This window comes from Podarcis liolepis (assembly GCF_965112155.1).
Source record: "Podarcis liolepis genome assembly, chromosome: 1".
Lineage (NCBI taxonomy): Eukaryota > Metazoa > Chordata > Lepidosauria > Squamata > Lacertidae > Podarcis > Podarcis liolepis.
The window spans coordinates 97,881,187-97,895,440 of NC_139554.1; the positions used below are offsets into that span (position 1 = coordinate 97,881,187).

At 44.7% G+C, this 14,254-nt stretch overlaps 1 protein-coding gene across 1 annotated transcript in view; it reads left to right on the forward strand.

Moving 5' to 3' along the window:
- The window catches only part of SPOPL (speckle type BTB/POZ protein like), a 37,102-nt gene extending 24,322 nt beyond the window's left edge, over positions 1 to 12,780 (forward strand). Inside the window, exons 8-11 of the mRNA XM_083467205.1 lie at positions 5,782 to 5,904; positions 6,627 to 6,769; positions 6,865 to 6,918; positions 8,165 to 12,780. Coding sequence (XP_083323331.1) covers positions 5,782 to 5,904; positions 6,627 to 6,769; positions 6,865 to 6,918; positions 8,165 to 8,309 — 465 coding nt within the window. The 3' untranslated portion in view covers positions 8,310 to 12,780. The remainder of the gene's footprint in view (positions 1 to 5,781; positions 5,905 to 6,626; positions 6,770 to 6,864; positions 6,919 to 8,164) is intronic.
- Positions 12,781 to 14,254: the final 1,474 nt, after the last annotated feature.

Consider the following 14,254-nt stretch of genomic DNA (forward strand, 5'->3'; position numbering starts at 1 on the left):
GGGATTGATTAGCTGCTTGTGCGTAAAAACGTGCTCCCTCAGAGTTTGTGCGACCCCACAAACCTCCGTGTGTGACGGAGCTCCTCAGACATGTCTGCTCTAGTCACTAGTAGAGTCCGACAGTGGCTGTCTGCGGAAGCGTTTCCAGCAAAGGAGCTCCTTAACGGAAACGCGTCTCCTGGACTCACGGCGTGACAGTTTCCGGCGAGGTGTGGGTCTCCCTATGGGAGACTCAGATACCTCCCCACTGTTCTCGCTGGAAGCGTCCCTGAGCCCTCCCTCCTGCTCGCATTCCCTCAGAAACCCACTCCTCCCCCTGCTGGTCCCTGCTTCAGCTGTTGAGTCTCTTTCTTCCTCCCTGAGCCCCTCCACCACCTGATGCTCCGATGGCAGTTCCCTGCCATCCACCTCCCCTCCAGGGCCCCCCTCACCCCCTCCCATTTCCTCTCCCCTGGGAGGTGAAGGGCTAAAACCCCGAAAAGAATCTTCCTCATCTTCCGACGTCTCGAACAATTCCCTCCATCGATCGTCGTCCTGGCTCGCTGAATCCTCTTCCTCTTCAGAATCTGGGAACCCCTCCAACTCCTCTTCCTCGTCGGTGGTGGCAAAGTATTCCCTTCGGAACCTCGCTACAGGCTGAGGTTTACGTGGGAACCTCTGATGAAAAGTCTCTATTAAAACTTCGTCATTGACATCCTCTGCCCTAACCCAGGTGTTTTCCGACTCCGGTTCCCCTTCCCACATTACCAAATACTCTACTTGATCTCCCTTCCACCTGGAATCGAGGATCTCCGCTACATGGTAGCTGTGTTCCTTCTCCTCCATTGCTGGTCCCCTAGTGACCCTCCCTTCACTGTCTCCTCTATACGGTGACAGCAACGACCTGTGAAAAACTGGGTGCAGCTTCATGTGGTTCGGTAACCGGAGCCTGAAAGCCACTGGATTGACCTGCTGCATGACTTCAAACGGACCCAGCCTTTTGGGTCTTAATTTCTTACAACCTCCTTTGAACGGCAACCCTTGGGTTGACAGCCACACCTGGTCCCCCACCCTGATGCTTTCACCTTCCCTTCTGTTTTTGTCTGCCTGCCTCTTATATTCCTCCTTAGCCCTGTTTAAGTTGAGTTGGAGCTGGCGATGGATCGCTTCCATTTCTTCAACGAACTGTTCTGCAGCTGGAACGCTCCAGTTCTCCCCCTCCCCCCCTGGGAAGGCTCTGGGATGGCACCCGTGATTAGCCAAAAAGGGGCTCATCCCCGTGGACACGTTCTCTGCATTGTTGTAGGCAAATTCTGCCAACGCCAGCTTCTCCACCCAATCATTCTCTCTGTCATTAACATAACACCTCAAATATTGTTGGAGAACCCCATTTGCTCTTTCCGCCTGCCCGTTGGTTTCTGGATGACGGGCCGTTGAAAAATTAACCTCTACATGCAGTAAGCTCATGAGCTTCCTCCAGAACCTGGAAGTAAATTGTTTCCCTCGGTCTGAAACCACCCTCAAGGGGGCGCCATGCAACCGAAACACATTCTCTACAAACAATTTGGCTGTTTCTTCTGCTGTGACCGCATGTGAGCAGGCTATAAAGTGGGCCATTTTAGTTAACAGGTCTACTACAACCATGATGGCTGTTTTCCCTCTAGACCTTGGCAGATCAGTCATGAAATCTATTGCCACTGCTTCCCACGGTCTTTCAGGTGTGGGCAGTGGTTCTAATAAACCAGCCGGCGCCCGCCTCTCCCCCTTGGCTCTTTGGCATTGTTCACACCCTCTCACATACTCCCGCACATCTTCCCTGACCTTGGGCCACCAAAATTCCCTGGTAACCAGCCACATGGTCTTGTGTTGCCCAAAATGCCCTGCTGTGGGGCTATCGTGCAGCTGCTTGAGTACCTTCTCCCTCAATTCCCCTTCAGGTATATATAACGCTCCCTTATAATACAATGCCCCGTTTCTCTCCTCAAAACCACCGGATTTGTCTTCCTCCCTCCTGAGACCCCTGAGTTTGTCCTGGGCGTATGCATCATGCACCGTACCCTCTACCAATTCCCTTTGCCCCACCAAAGTCGCCCCACACACCCAGCGGTCCTCTGGAATGATATGGGTTTCTTCGGGTGCTCCCTCCCCCTCCAAATATTCAGGTTTGCGTGAGAGAGCGTCCGCCCTAACATTCTCTGGGCCTGGCACGTAACAAATCTCAAAGTTAAATTTGGAGAACTCCTGGGCCCATCTCAACTGCCTTTGGTTGAGCACTCGCGCAGTTCTCCAATACTCTAGATTTTTATGGTCCGTGCACACTTGCACCTTATGTTGTGCACCAACTAGCAGATGCCTCCATCTCCGGAACGCCTCATGAATAGCAAGAAGTTCTCGGTCGTACACCGTGTAGTTCCTCTCGGATTTGTTCAGCTTTCGCGAAAAGAAGGCACACGGTCGCCACTCTGACTCCTCCTTCCCCGGCTGCAGAAGAAGCACCGCCCCTATGGCTCTGTCAGATGCGTCTGTTTCAACCCTTAGCTTCTTTCGTAAATCCACATGCAGAAGTTGTTCTTCAGAGGCGAAGGCCCTTTTCAGCTCCTCAAACGCTCGCTCCGCCTCCGCCGTCCATACAAACTTCTTTTTACTGCTGAGTGATGGGCGCCGTCAGATGGGCGAAGTTGCGGATGAACTTACGATAAAAGTTTCCAAACCCTAGGAACCTCTGCACATCCTTCTTGGTTTTGGGTGTTTTCCATTCCAGCACTGCCTGTACCTTGCCGGGATCCATGGCCAATCCCTTGTCTGACAGGCGGTACCCCAGGAATTCCACCTCCTTGGTATGGAACCGACACTTCTCCAGTTTCACCCACAGCCTGTTGGCTTGCAGTCTGCTCAACACTTCTCTGACGTCTCTCACATGTTGCTCCTCATTCTCCGAATACACCAACACATCATCTAGGAAAGCAACGCAATTCTTGTAGAGCAAAGGGCCCAGTACGTGGTTCATAAAAGATTGAAAACACGCTGAGCCTGCTTGTAATCCAAATGGCATAACGAGGTATTCAAATGCCCCCAAAGGGGTAAACATGGTGGTTTTCCATTCATCCCCTTTCCTTATGCGTATCAGGTTGTACGCCCCCCTTAGATCCAGCTTTGTAAAAATCTTTCCCTTCCTCACCCTGGTCAAAATATCATCAATCCTGGGCATAGGGAAAGCCACTGGCTCAGTCACTGCATTTAACCTCCTAAAATCACATACAAGTCTCGGCTTGTCCGCGTTTTTTTTGTCCACAAAAAACACTGGGCTACCCCCTGCTGCTTTGGACTCTCTGATGAAGCCTCTCTTCAGGTTCTTGTCAATAAACCCTCGCAACTCCTGCATTTCTCTGTCTGACATGGCATACAACTTGCCCACGGGAAGCTGTGCTCCAGGGAGTAAATTGATCTGGCAATCAAAGGGCCTATGAGGTGGTAGTTGGTCAGCTTCCTTCTCGCTGAACACGTCGCTGAGATCTGCATACTGTGGTGGTACCTTCACCTTCTCCATTACTTCAGTCCCTGCTAGGGTGGCTTGGGCCCCTGCTGAACCCTTTTCCCCTTTGCAGTGTTCTAAGCAATGTGCTGAACCAAAGGACACCACTCTTTGATGCCAGCCAACCAGCGGATCATGTAGAGCTAGCCAGCTCATTCCCAAAATAATGGGAGCGCCTCCCAGGGTGGCCACATTAAACGCTATCAGTTCTGTGTGCCTTGCCACCCTCATTATCATTGGGACAGTCTGCAAGCTGACTCCTCCTCCCAACAACTCCCTGCCATCAATCGTGGTCACCTGCAGGGGGTTGCTTAAAGGGATAGTCTGTATCTGGTGTTCAGCAGCAAACTCCTTGCTCATAAAATTGCAGGAGCTGCCTGAGTCCAATAGTGCCTTTATTTTTAGGGGGTGCCCATTTTGCAGCTCTAGCGACACTTCAATCACTAGAGCAGGTCGAGGAGCTTCTGGCACGGGCACTTTCACTGCTCTTTGGCCTGGCTGCAGTGCCCCGATTGTGGCAACCAGGCGTTGGCTTTTACCTGCTCCGTTCCCCCCTGTTCTCCCCCCTCAACAGCTCCCACCATCCCTTGCCATTCCTTCCTCTGGGGGCAGACTCTGGCAAAGTGGCCTGGCTGTTGGCAGAGATAGCATTTCCGGGCGCCCTTTCCCTCCTTCTTAGCCCCCTCGCTGGTTTTTGAAAATGCGCGCGCGCGCGCTGTTCCGATTTCCATCGGCTCTGCCGGCGGGAAAGCTGGCTCAGGAATGTCTGGAATGCGGAACTCCTTCCAACGTTCCCCTCTCCCTTCCCGCCTCTCCAAGGCTCTTGCCTCCTGCCGCGCTCCTATGGTCAGCGCAGATTTGGTCAGCTGATCCATAGACCCCGCCCTGGGGCTCCGTGACAGCTCGTCTTTCACCGCCGAAGAAAGACCTTCTTCAAATAGCATCTGAATGGGTGCCGCCGATAAATCCCAACCCAGTCTGTGAATCAGCATGGTAAACTCAGTCCAGTACTCACGGACAGATCGACTTCCCTGCTTGCAAGCCATTAGCTGTCTGCGCACCACCCCTTCCTCAATATCGCTGGAAAACATGATATCCATTGCACGAAAGAACTTCATCGTGTCCTTTAAGACGTCATTGTGCGTTGCCATTAGGGGTCGAACCCAGTCTCTCGCCCCTTTCTCAAGATGCCCAATTACGAAAGCAACTCGCGATTCCTCATCAGGGAACTCATCGAACTGCACATTAATGGCATATTGCATCTCTGTCCTAAAGGCATGGTAATCCTTGGGGTCCCCCCCCAAATTTCTGCACCAATCCTGGTACCTTTCTGGGGAACTGAGTGGCTCTCCCCTTCTTGTCTGCATCCTGAGCCCTTCTCTCCTCCAGCCTCGCCGTCTGCAGCGCCAGTTGGACCTCCAACGCTCAGTATCTATCTTCCAAGCTTGGACCAGCTCCAGCCCCCGCTCCTCCGGTTCCGGTTGGTTCGCTCATGATGCTTTCTCTTGCACAGGCAGCGTACAGAGACTGTCGGACTGCTGTTAGGGATTGATTAGCTGCTTGTGCGTAAAAACGTGCTCCCTCAGAGTTTGTGCGACCCCACAAACCTCCGTGTGTGACGGAGCTCCTCAGACATGTCTGCTCTAGTCACTAGTAGAGTCCGACAGTGGCTGTCTGCGGAAGCGTTTCCAGCAAAGGAGCTCCTTAACGGAAACGCGTCTCCTGGACTCACGGCGTGACAGTTTCCGGCGAGGTGTGGGTCTCCCTATGGGAGACTCAGATACCTCCCCACTGTTCTCGCTGGAAGCGTCCCTGAGCCCTCCCTCCTGCTCGCATTCCCTCAGAGACCCACTCCTCCCCCTGCTGGTCCCTGCTTCAGCTGTTGAGTCTCTTTCTTCCTCCCTGAGCCCCTCCACCACCTGATGCTCCGATGGCAGTTCCCTGACAAAGAGCTAGACAGATTCCATCCATTTCAGCAAGTGCAGTCTTCGTTCAGCATGCTCTAGAAACCTGTCTGAAATGTATGTAGAGACCCATGGAACTAAGATGTTAAGAGTCTCCGATTTTTAACTTTTGAATAGGATTTGAATGTGCCCACCACTTAGAATAGGATTCTAAGCAACTACAGCAGGAGCTAAATATCTCTTGTCACGTTACATCAGGATACTTTGGATATGAAATAGTAATCTATTAGGAATTACACAGTGTAGATGGATTGTAATATTTTAAGTCGGAACCATGACAAGTTTTTTTTCTGTTTCACGTAACAGAATCGTGTAGAAATAAATGATGTAGACCCTGACGTTTTTAAAGAGATGATGAGGTTCATTTATACTGGGAAAGCTCCAAACCTTGACAAAATGGCTGACAGCTTGTTGGCAGCAGCAGACAAAGTAAGTAATTGCCTATACAAGGGCTTTATAGGTCATTTGAATGAAACCCAAAAAGTCTTTGTTTTGGGAGATTTTTATATAGTTAAGAAAAGCACAATAAGGAACTGGATTATTAGCAGTAGAAATGTATTAGAAGACATAAGATCCTATGTAGTTTAGCTAAATACTTCCTCTCAGGTGTTCTGGGTGTCTTTAGAGAGAACTTGAGGAACAGCTGCCTTCGTGTGCTGTTGTGTGAATTGAATGGATTTTTTTACGAAGAGTAAATATGCAAAGACAAGTGATAGAGGACTAATTCAGGCCTATTGCCCGTTATGCTGTGTCCAGACATTATCACAGTGTCACTGATACAGAGGGTGAGCTTCAGATGAAAACCCTTAACATTTGTTTAAAGCTTGAGATGACAGCAGCAGGCTTTTATAGCTAATAGTGGGCAAATTGTATTTAAGCTGTATATATACATAGGTCCTCTTCTGCCAGAGATACAGCCGCCAGGTAACATAAGCAGCCGGCACAGTTCCATTCCACCTCACACAGCCACTGAATGTGTGTTTGAAGGGAGTCTGTCTATTTCTTTAAATTAACACAGTTGGCAATTCTTTGAGGGGCCAATTACTTCACAGTTACTAGAAAGTATATACCTATTAGAAATGTCTGCTTTTTAAATTAAGGTAGGAAAGAACAAATGTGATCAACAACGGGCTTTCCCCCTCTTCCTTTAGTATGCACTGGAACGGCTAAAGATCATGTGTGAAGAAGCTCTGTGTAGTAACCTCTCAGTAGAAAATGTTGCAGACATCCTCATCCTCGCAGATTTGCACAGTGCGGAGCAGTTGAAAGCACAAGCAATAGAGTTTATTAACAGGTATGTAATTGACTTCCTTCCTTTAAAAAGAATTTGCATCCTGTGAAGTGAAATCTCCTGAAAAATTAATATCTGGATATTCTCTCATGCCACAGGTGCAGTGTTCTTAGGCAACTTGGTTGTAAAGATGCGAAAAACTGGAACGGCAAGTACGTACTGGCTACGCTTCAAAGCCGTCTGTAAACAGTGTGTGGTACTTGGCACAATTCCTGTAATCAGAGTAGACCTATCAAAGCTAATAGATGTGACTGAGGGTCATTAATTGGCTATACTCTGAGTAAAACGTGGTTGACTACAACCCAATCAGTTTTTGTTGTCTTGATCTTAAATTCTATCATAGCAGAATAAACAATGTATACCAAAAACAAATAATTAGAATACCAGTATTCATATAGATTTGTTCCCAACTTCCTCTTGCAAAAGAAATGAAGCCACTTTCTGTTACCAATTTTTTCCTGTATCTCCATTTTCTGTAGACTTAAGCAGAGTTGAAACTGAGACTATGGGTGGAATTCCAGGTCACACTCTTCTGATTGTTCCATCAGCGCAAGCATTTCTGCTTGCCAGATGGAGCAATCCCTCTTCTCCTTCCCCCGCCCCAAATGTGCTCTTCTGGGGGTTTTCCTCATTCCCTAGAGCAAATTGGGGGGGGGGCATGTTTTAATAATGGGAGCCCTTCCCCCTGGCTTCTGCTAGCACACTTGAGTTAGTTGAATCCGGGCCAGCAATTCTTTCCTTGTGCATAGGGCACTGAAATTGACAGAGAATATCTTCCACTGTTCTCATACCACAAGTGCAGCATCTTAAGTCACAGAAGATATTCTTGTAATGTCCATCTGGAACAGTATAGGGCCTGTGCTGAAACCTAAACAAGCTTCCCATGTTGATCCAGGACTTGAAAATCTGAAAGACAGCTTTTGTAGTCATGGTCAAACTTAATCATGTGATTCAGAGAAGTCAATGTTGGACTGACTGCAAGTTTTTAAATTCTGCTTTGGTAGCAGGGTGGCTGGGGTGACCCAATGGGATGGGGTGGGGTACAAATAATTAAAAAATTGACAAAATTGAAAAACAAGTTTGCTGCAGATTCTCCAAAAGCTAGATTGCCCTTTGCAGCCAAGTGCACAATTTCTAAAACAGCTGAAAAAATTCTCCTTAATAGTACAATGCTATGCATGCTTACTCAGAAGCAACTCCCATTGAGTTAATGGGGCTTGCTTCCAGAAAAGTATGCACAGGATCGCAGGCACTCTTCTAATCCATGGCTCAGATATACCAGTAAGCTGATTTACCTGGGAGCATGTCCCATTGAACTTACTGTAGTAACTTCAAAGTGGACATACATAGGATTGCATTGTCTCCTGAACCTGATTCTTGTAATTCTTTTATTGACAGCCAAGCCACGGACATCATGGAAACGGCCGGCTGGAAGTCAATGATCCACTCCCACCCCCACTTAGTAGCTGAGGCCTTTCGAGCGTTAGCATCTGCACAGTGTCCACAGTTTGGCATTCCACGCAAACGACTAAAACAGTCATGAAATCTTCCATGAACTATAGAGAATATAAGACTCCTCATCCCTGTCCAGAGGGGTTTCCACAGACCATCTGCCAGAATTTGCTACCCCCTGTCCACAGAACAGAAAGTTTTTAAGAGTGGATAATAATATATGGTTTAATAATCAGCTTTAATTTAGACTGATAACTCTCCAGTTCACTGAAAGGCCTTAACGTCAGTTACTCTAGTTCATTTGTGGTTTCCTTTTTCCTTTTTCTTTTTAAATTGTGCCTCGTCTTTTTGACTCGGCTATGTAGGATTGCACTAGCTCCATAATGCAGTAATGCTGATAAATGAAGACCGTTCTTGAAAGGGATCATCCTTTTTTAACAAAACAAATCTGAACCCAAAATGAAGAGTATAATTTGGTCTTGTGGTAACTGGAAGGTTTCAACTAGCCTCTTATTAAAAGCGCTTGAGTTGAGGGGCAGCAAGCACTCCAGTCAAAGTACTGTATTTAGGGTGCATCTACCTTCAGAGGGTACTGCCAGGCATGCTGTGGCAATATACTACTCTGAATATAATTTATTTTTCATTGGTTCAGGTGAGTGAGAGAAATATGCAATGTCTTGGCCCAGAAATGTATTTTGCTAGAATTTCTAAATGCTTACTCCGTGAGTGTCTCCATCAGATGTTAAAAGAAACACACAGTGACCCTTTTTGGCCTGTGTTCCTTCACGATTCGTCGCTATTTTACATTTACATTGTACTGAACCAGAGCGTAAGCTAGTATGGAGAGAGAACAAGTGATATATGCTGGGGAAGAAGTGGTTATTTCTTACATGGGATACATGGAAGGTCAAGGATGCATAAGAATGACCAAATGTAAATTTCAGAAATGGGCCAAATTATGGATTCTCAGTATGCACTTTTAATGTGTAACTTTTGTATGTTGTGTGGTACATATATATTTTGGTTTTGATAAATATGGTACAGCAATTGTGGCCTAACTTTTGAAATACATTAAGATGCCCACAGCCACATGGGATTTAGTTTTGTTACTGCAAACAAGGAAAGCATGACTTTAGAGATGTTGATTCAAAGTGACTATCTCAAGTGTTCATGTTAGAATCCATTCTATTTTCACACTTTGGGCAGGCTTAGCTATGTTCCTTTAGTGTGTGTATGCACAAGCCTGTTCACACTAGTGGAAGTTGCACAGACACACACTTAACAGGAAGAATAGGAGTCTGAAACGTCAGTATTTATAAGCACTGACTTGCTGTTTTTAGCATTTGCTATTGTACTAGCATTGTGGATGGTATTGAAATTCTGCATAATGTGAAAAGGATATAACAACCTGTAAACTGCTTGTAAAGGGCCAGTTTTTCTATACAAACCTTCGCTTTAATGCCACCACTTCCAGTGTTTTTGCTAGCTTTGTTTACAGTTGGGAGGATTTGTCTGCAGCAGTGCACATTTGTAAACGCTTCTTGAATGATTGACAGTGAATTTTACTTTAAACCTGGTGATGTGCTAGATCTGTTGCGTGGTAAAAGTTGTATTTAACCATAGGAAAAGGGAATTGCTCTGAATTTTTAACTAAATATTTTAATTGACCCGTTTGATTCACATGCTTACTCTATTAAGGTTTGTTTACCTTCTCAAAATGTGCTTCCTTTCTGTTTTCAGCGAGGAGCATTGACATGTTTAAAGTTCTCAAGCATGTTTATTAATTTGATTAAACATTTATTAAAGAACAGTTGGGGGCAAGCAGAGTGCTCCCAAGCCAGCACAGTGCTAAAATGTGAAACTTGCCCACTTTCTGGCTAAACTCACTCTTTAGGGTGACTTGAATGCAGTATTTGAATTATCATCCTTCAGGCACAGTTAAAGGCCATTTTAATTGCACTCCTGGTGGTTTCAGTGGGCCTCAATATTACTCATTGAACCAAACCGATACAGAGATGCATCATAGCTTATAACATTTATTAGCAGTTTCTCCTAATCCAAACTAAGGTCTTGTAGGTGTTTTATCAGGTAAGCTGTGTTCCTCCATTGCAGAGAAACTTCTGCTGCAGTGTAAGAAATTATCATAATGAACAGCCTCACAACGTGAAAGTTGCAGCTATAATATACAGAGTGACTTGACTATTTAATACCATAATTGTCCATTTCAGCTTATTCAGAAACTGCTAGATAGAGCAATCAGATGGAAGATCTTAAGCGTTGTGTTTACAAGTTTTTAAAAAGCATAATAGCACACTTTGTACCAAAAAATAATAATTAAAACACTGTGCTGTAAGAATTTCTACAACTCTATGAAAAGTCCACTTGTCAAATTAATAAAATGTATGTCATGTGGTACACTTAGCAGCCAATCATGATAACTGATATACACGCAGGTCCCACTATGGAACACTGTTTATCTGGAATTTCAGTTATCTGTACACAAAGAATTATGCCCAAACCTCACTACACAAATGGCTGATTCAGATATCTGAACAGCCAGCGTTTACCCACTTCCTTACTTGTTTCTGGTTTGCTGGTCTGCAGCAGCCATTTCAGGCAGACAGGGAGATCAGACAAATCATGGATTAGAAATGTTCCCATAGGAAACATTGGAAACCATCAGCTTGTTATGTGAACACTTGCCTATCAAACGATTTCCTGGAAATGCATTGTGTTCTGAAAGTAGGAGCTGTGTGTATATTGTTCCATGCATTTGCTATTAAAAATACACAAAAGGGTTAAACAAATCCACATCCCGCCCCCTGCCCCCCTTAGTGAACCACATGCAGTGTTTTCACTCTTCCAATAGTGCTGGCAAGAACAATTTTCTCTGTCTTGCTGCAGTCTGATTACATTTCCTCTTGTTCCATATGAAAAAATCCTGATTGGAATTAGACTTCTCTTTCCAGAGAAGAGATCTAAAGTCCATTAGAGGTTCTCAGTGGGAAAAGGTGAGAAAGGTGATTTTCACTTCCTTCCTCCTTCAGCCCCAGCGCTCCATCTTCCAGCTGTCCTGTAGGGTCACCTGACCCCCTAGAGCAGCTTGGGGGGGGGATGCATGGGGCTAAGGGAGCAGGGGGAAATTGGTAGCAATCACCCCTTTCTCCACTGGAGGGCCCTGTTGATTTGGTTCAGCCCATTGATAGCCTTGATCCTCCCCCTAGTGCTGCAGGAGAAAAGGTCTGTTTGCACATGCGTTTTATGGCTGAATACTTGACATTTGGTGAGAATAGTAACAATCTACTCATTGGGATTTTCAGCACAGTTACCCAAGTGCCATGTTTGGCTTGCCAACTCTGTCCCTTCAATACCCACCGGCCATCACCATCAACCTCCACCCCTCAAGGGAGCACCCTGCATGTGTTGTGTAATGGTGTGTGAGTTTTTAAGAAAGATTTAATTTTCAGAAAAATAGGACTCTGTTGCTGTTAAATGTGGCAGAGGTTTCACTTAATTGAAGTATGAGACAATGTACTTCAGTGAAGGAAACTTCAGTAACCCATCCAGATTTCGACAGTCCATTTACTGCATGCTGAAGTATGAATGCATAGTGCCTTTTTGAAATATAATGGGATGAATTTGTTTTTGAAAATTCTTGGAAAAGGTATAGAGGAGTACTGATGTATGAGGAATACATGAATGCAGAATAGAGTACGACAGTTTGTCTTCAGAAGCTACAGATGCAAAATATTTTTCAGGCATATATTTTCTCTGTGCTCAGTAAGCTCTGAATTCTAAAATGAGGTTATTGATAGAAGAAAGGCTTAAGATGATTTGTGTTGGGGTTGTGTGTGTTTTTTGTTGGCATGGTTTCATTATTTAACTATGGAATTTCAATGAGTTTTTGATGACATCTGCCTTCTAAGAGTAACACAGAGTACAGTATCTGTGTTTGTCCCCTTATGAAGAGGCTGCTCCTTCAAGGTCAAGTCTAAATAATTGTGCTAGTAAAGTTCCTATAGAAATTGCGAGGTTAAACAGTGGGAGATGCTTTGTTTTTAGGCTATAACGTAAGATTTTTTAAACCAATTGATGTTTGTCCCAAGTTTTAATTCTTATTGGCTGGGTTGATTGGATTTTCTTAACACTTCCTACAAACTGTTAGGTACTGGTTTGTTTTACAACACAAGTACCTTGAATTGCTTGCTTCCTGCTTGCAGCAAATGGACTTCCCCTTAAATGGACACTCATTATTTTTGTCAGTGTTTGCTGTGGTTTGCGTTAATCATACTCTGTAATCTAGTTAATCCTGGATTTTGATATGTCAGAATGAAGGTTTCTCTTTAGTTCTGTTTTAGAATCTAAACATTGGAAGGACTTTATACCTGGGTCTTAGCTGGGAGTTATTCACATTACCTATCATGTTAAACACTTGCATCAAACCATCCAGCCTTTTATATCCGCCTGATGTTAACAGTGAAATACTTTTTGTACCTTGTTGCTGAAAATATTTTTGCATTTCAGGACATCAAGTTACAATAAAGTTGTTACTTATACAGAAATCTTCTGTGTACCTTGTTGTCTTTGAGACACTGACTTTGCTACGTTTCCCTTGACATATAGCAACGTCAACGATGATCACAACGTTGCTCACTGTCTTGACAATTTTTTATTCAGAAATCAATAGAAAACAGATCACTTTGTATACACTGGTTTACAACTTCACACACACACACACACACACACACACACACACACACACTATATTAATGCTGATTTTAGAGAAGGACATAGGCTGCCACATTGTAGGAAGTGTCATAAAGAATCATATTCAAAATTTGGAGTGGCATCTATGGGTACATCTGCACTGAAAGCCAGGGCACTGACTGCTTCCTACTGAATTTTCACTTGAAGAAACCTTTCATAGCCAATAGAAGGTTATTTCAGATCTCATTTTGGGGGTTACAGTTGGGAAGGGGAGAGTTGTGGCATGTGCGCTGCCCACAGTAATATCTCTGGTCTGTCTGCAATACCTTTTACTAACTAATTTGCCAGTTTGCAAATGTTGGAAGATAAAAACAGGTATTTGTCATCCGTGATGTCCAGATCAGACTACTGTAATGAGCTCCAAAGCACATCCCATTGAAGATGACTTGGAAACTTTAGGTGGTACAAAATGTTGCTGTCCATCTATGGAATGAAATGAGCTGGTGAGAATATATTACTATGTTTTCAAGCCACCAGCATAGGTTGCCAGTTTGGGGCCTGATTTCAAATCCCGACTTTTGATCCACCTAGAGCAGGGCTTTCTCTGTTGTGGCACCTGAGCTACAGAATTCTCTCCCTAGAAAATCATGTTTTGCCTTCTTTTCCTGGCCTCTTTTAAAATACTTTGGCAGAAATCACATTTGTTAACTTTGACCATTTTTACACTTGTTGGCAATGAGTTGGAGCCAGACCTGTTATCCTACAAATAGAAGGACTCTTTCTGCTAGCAGAAATGTCTTGAATCTAGCAGAAGCTCCCATGAACTGGGTGCCCCCTCAGGCAGACAAGGAAGTGATATATGCCACACCCCACAACCCATTGAAGCATATTTTTCTTTTTGGGAAGGGGAACAAGGTATTTGCAAGAGTTATTGGAATTCTGTTCTGTGCCACTCTGGATATTAGTCCTTGTATTACTAAGACTTTTTCAGTATTCTTGTTTTAGTTTCACAAAAATGCAAAACGTTTAGTGATGATTTATAAGTATTGTTTATATCATACTCTGCAGGATCTCTAGGTATTTTCACCACACAAGTACTTTGATTGCTTACTTCCAACTTAAGAGATGCCTTGGCTGTTTAATTGCTTCGTTATTAAAAGCGTCTGCTCCGAACCAATAGTTTAAGAGGCAGATATTCATAACAGAACTATCTGCATTTCAAACTATTGGTTTGAAGCAGATGGTTAGCAATTTGAATTCCAGTCAGCATATTAGCACAAAACTTTTCAGCGACGGTCATCCTGGGGTAGATGGCTTCACCCAAAGTGT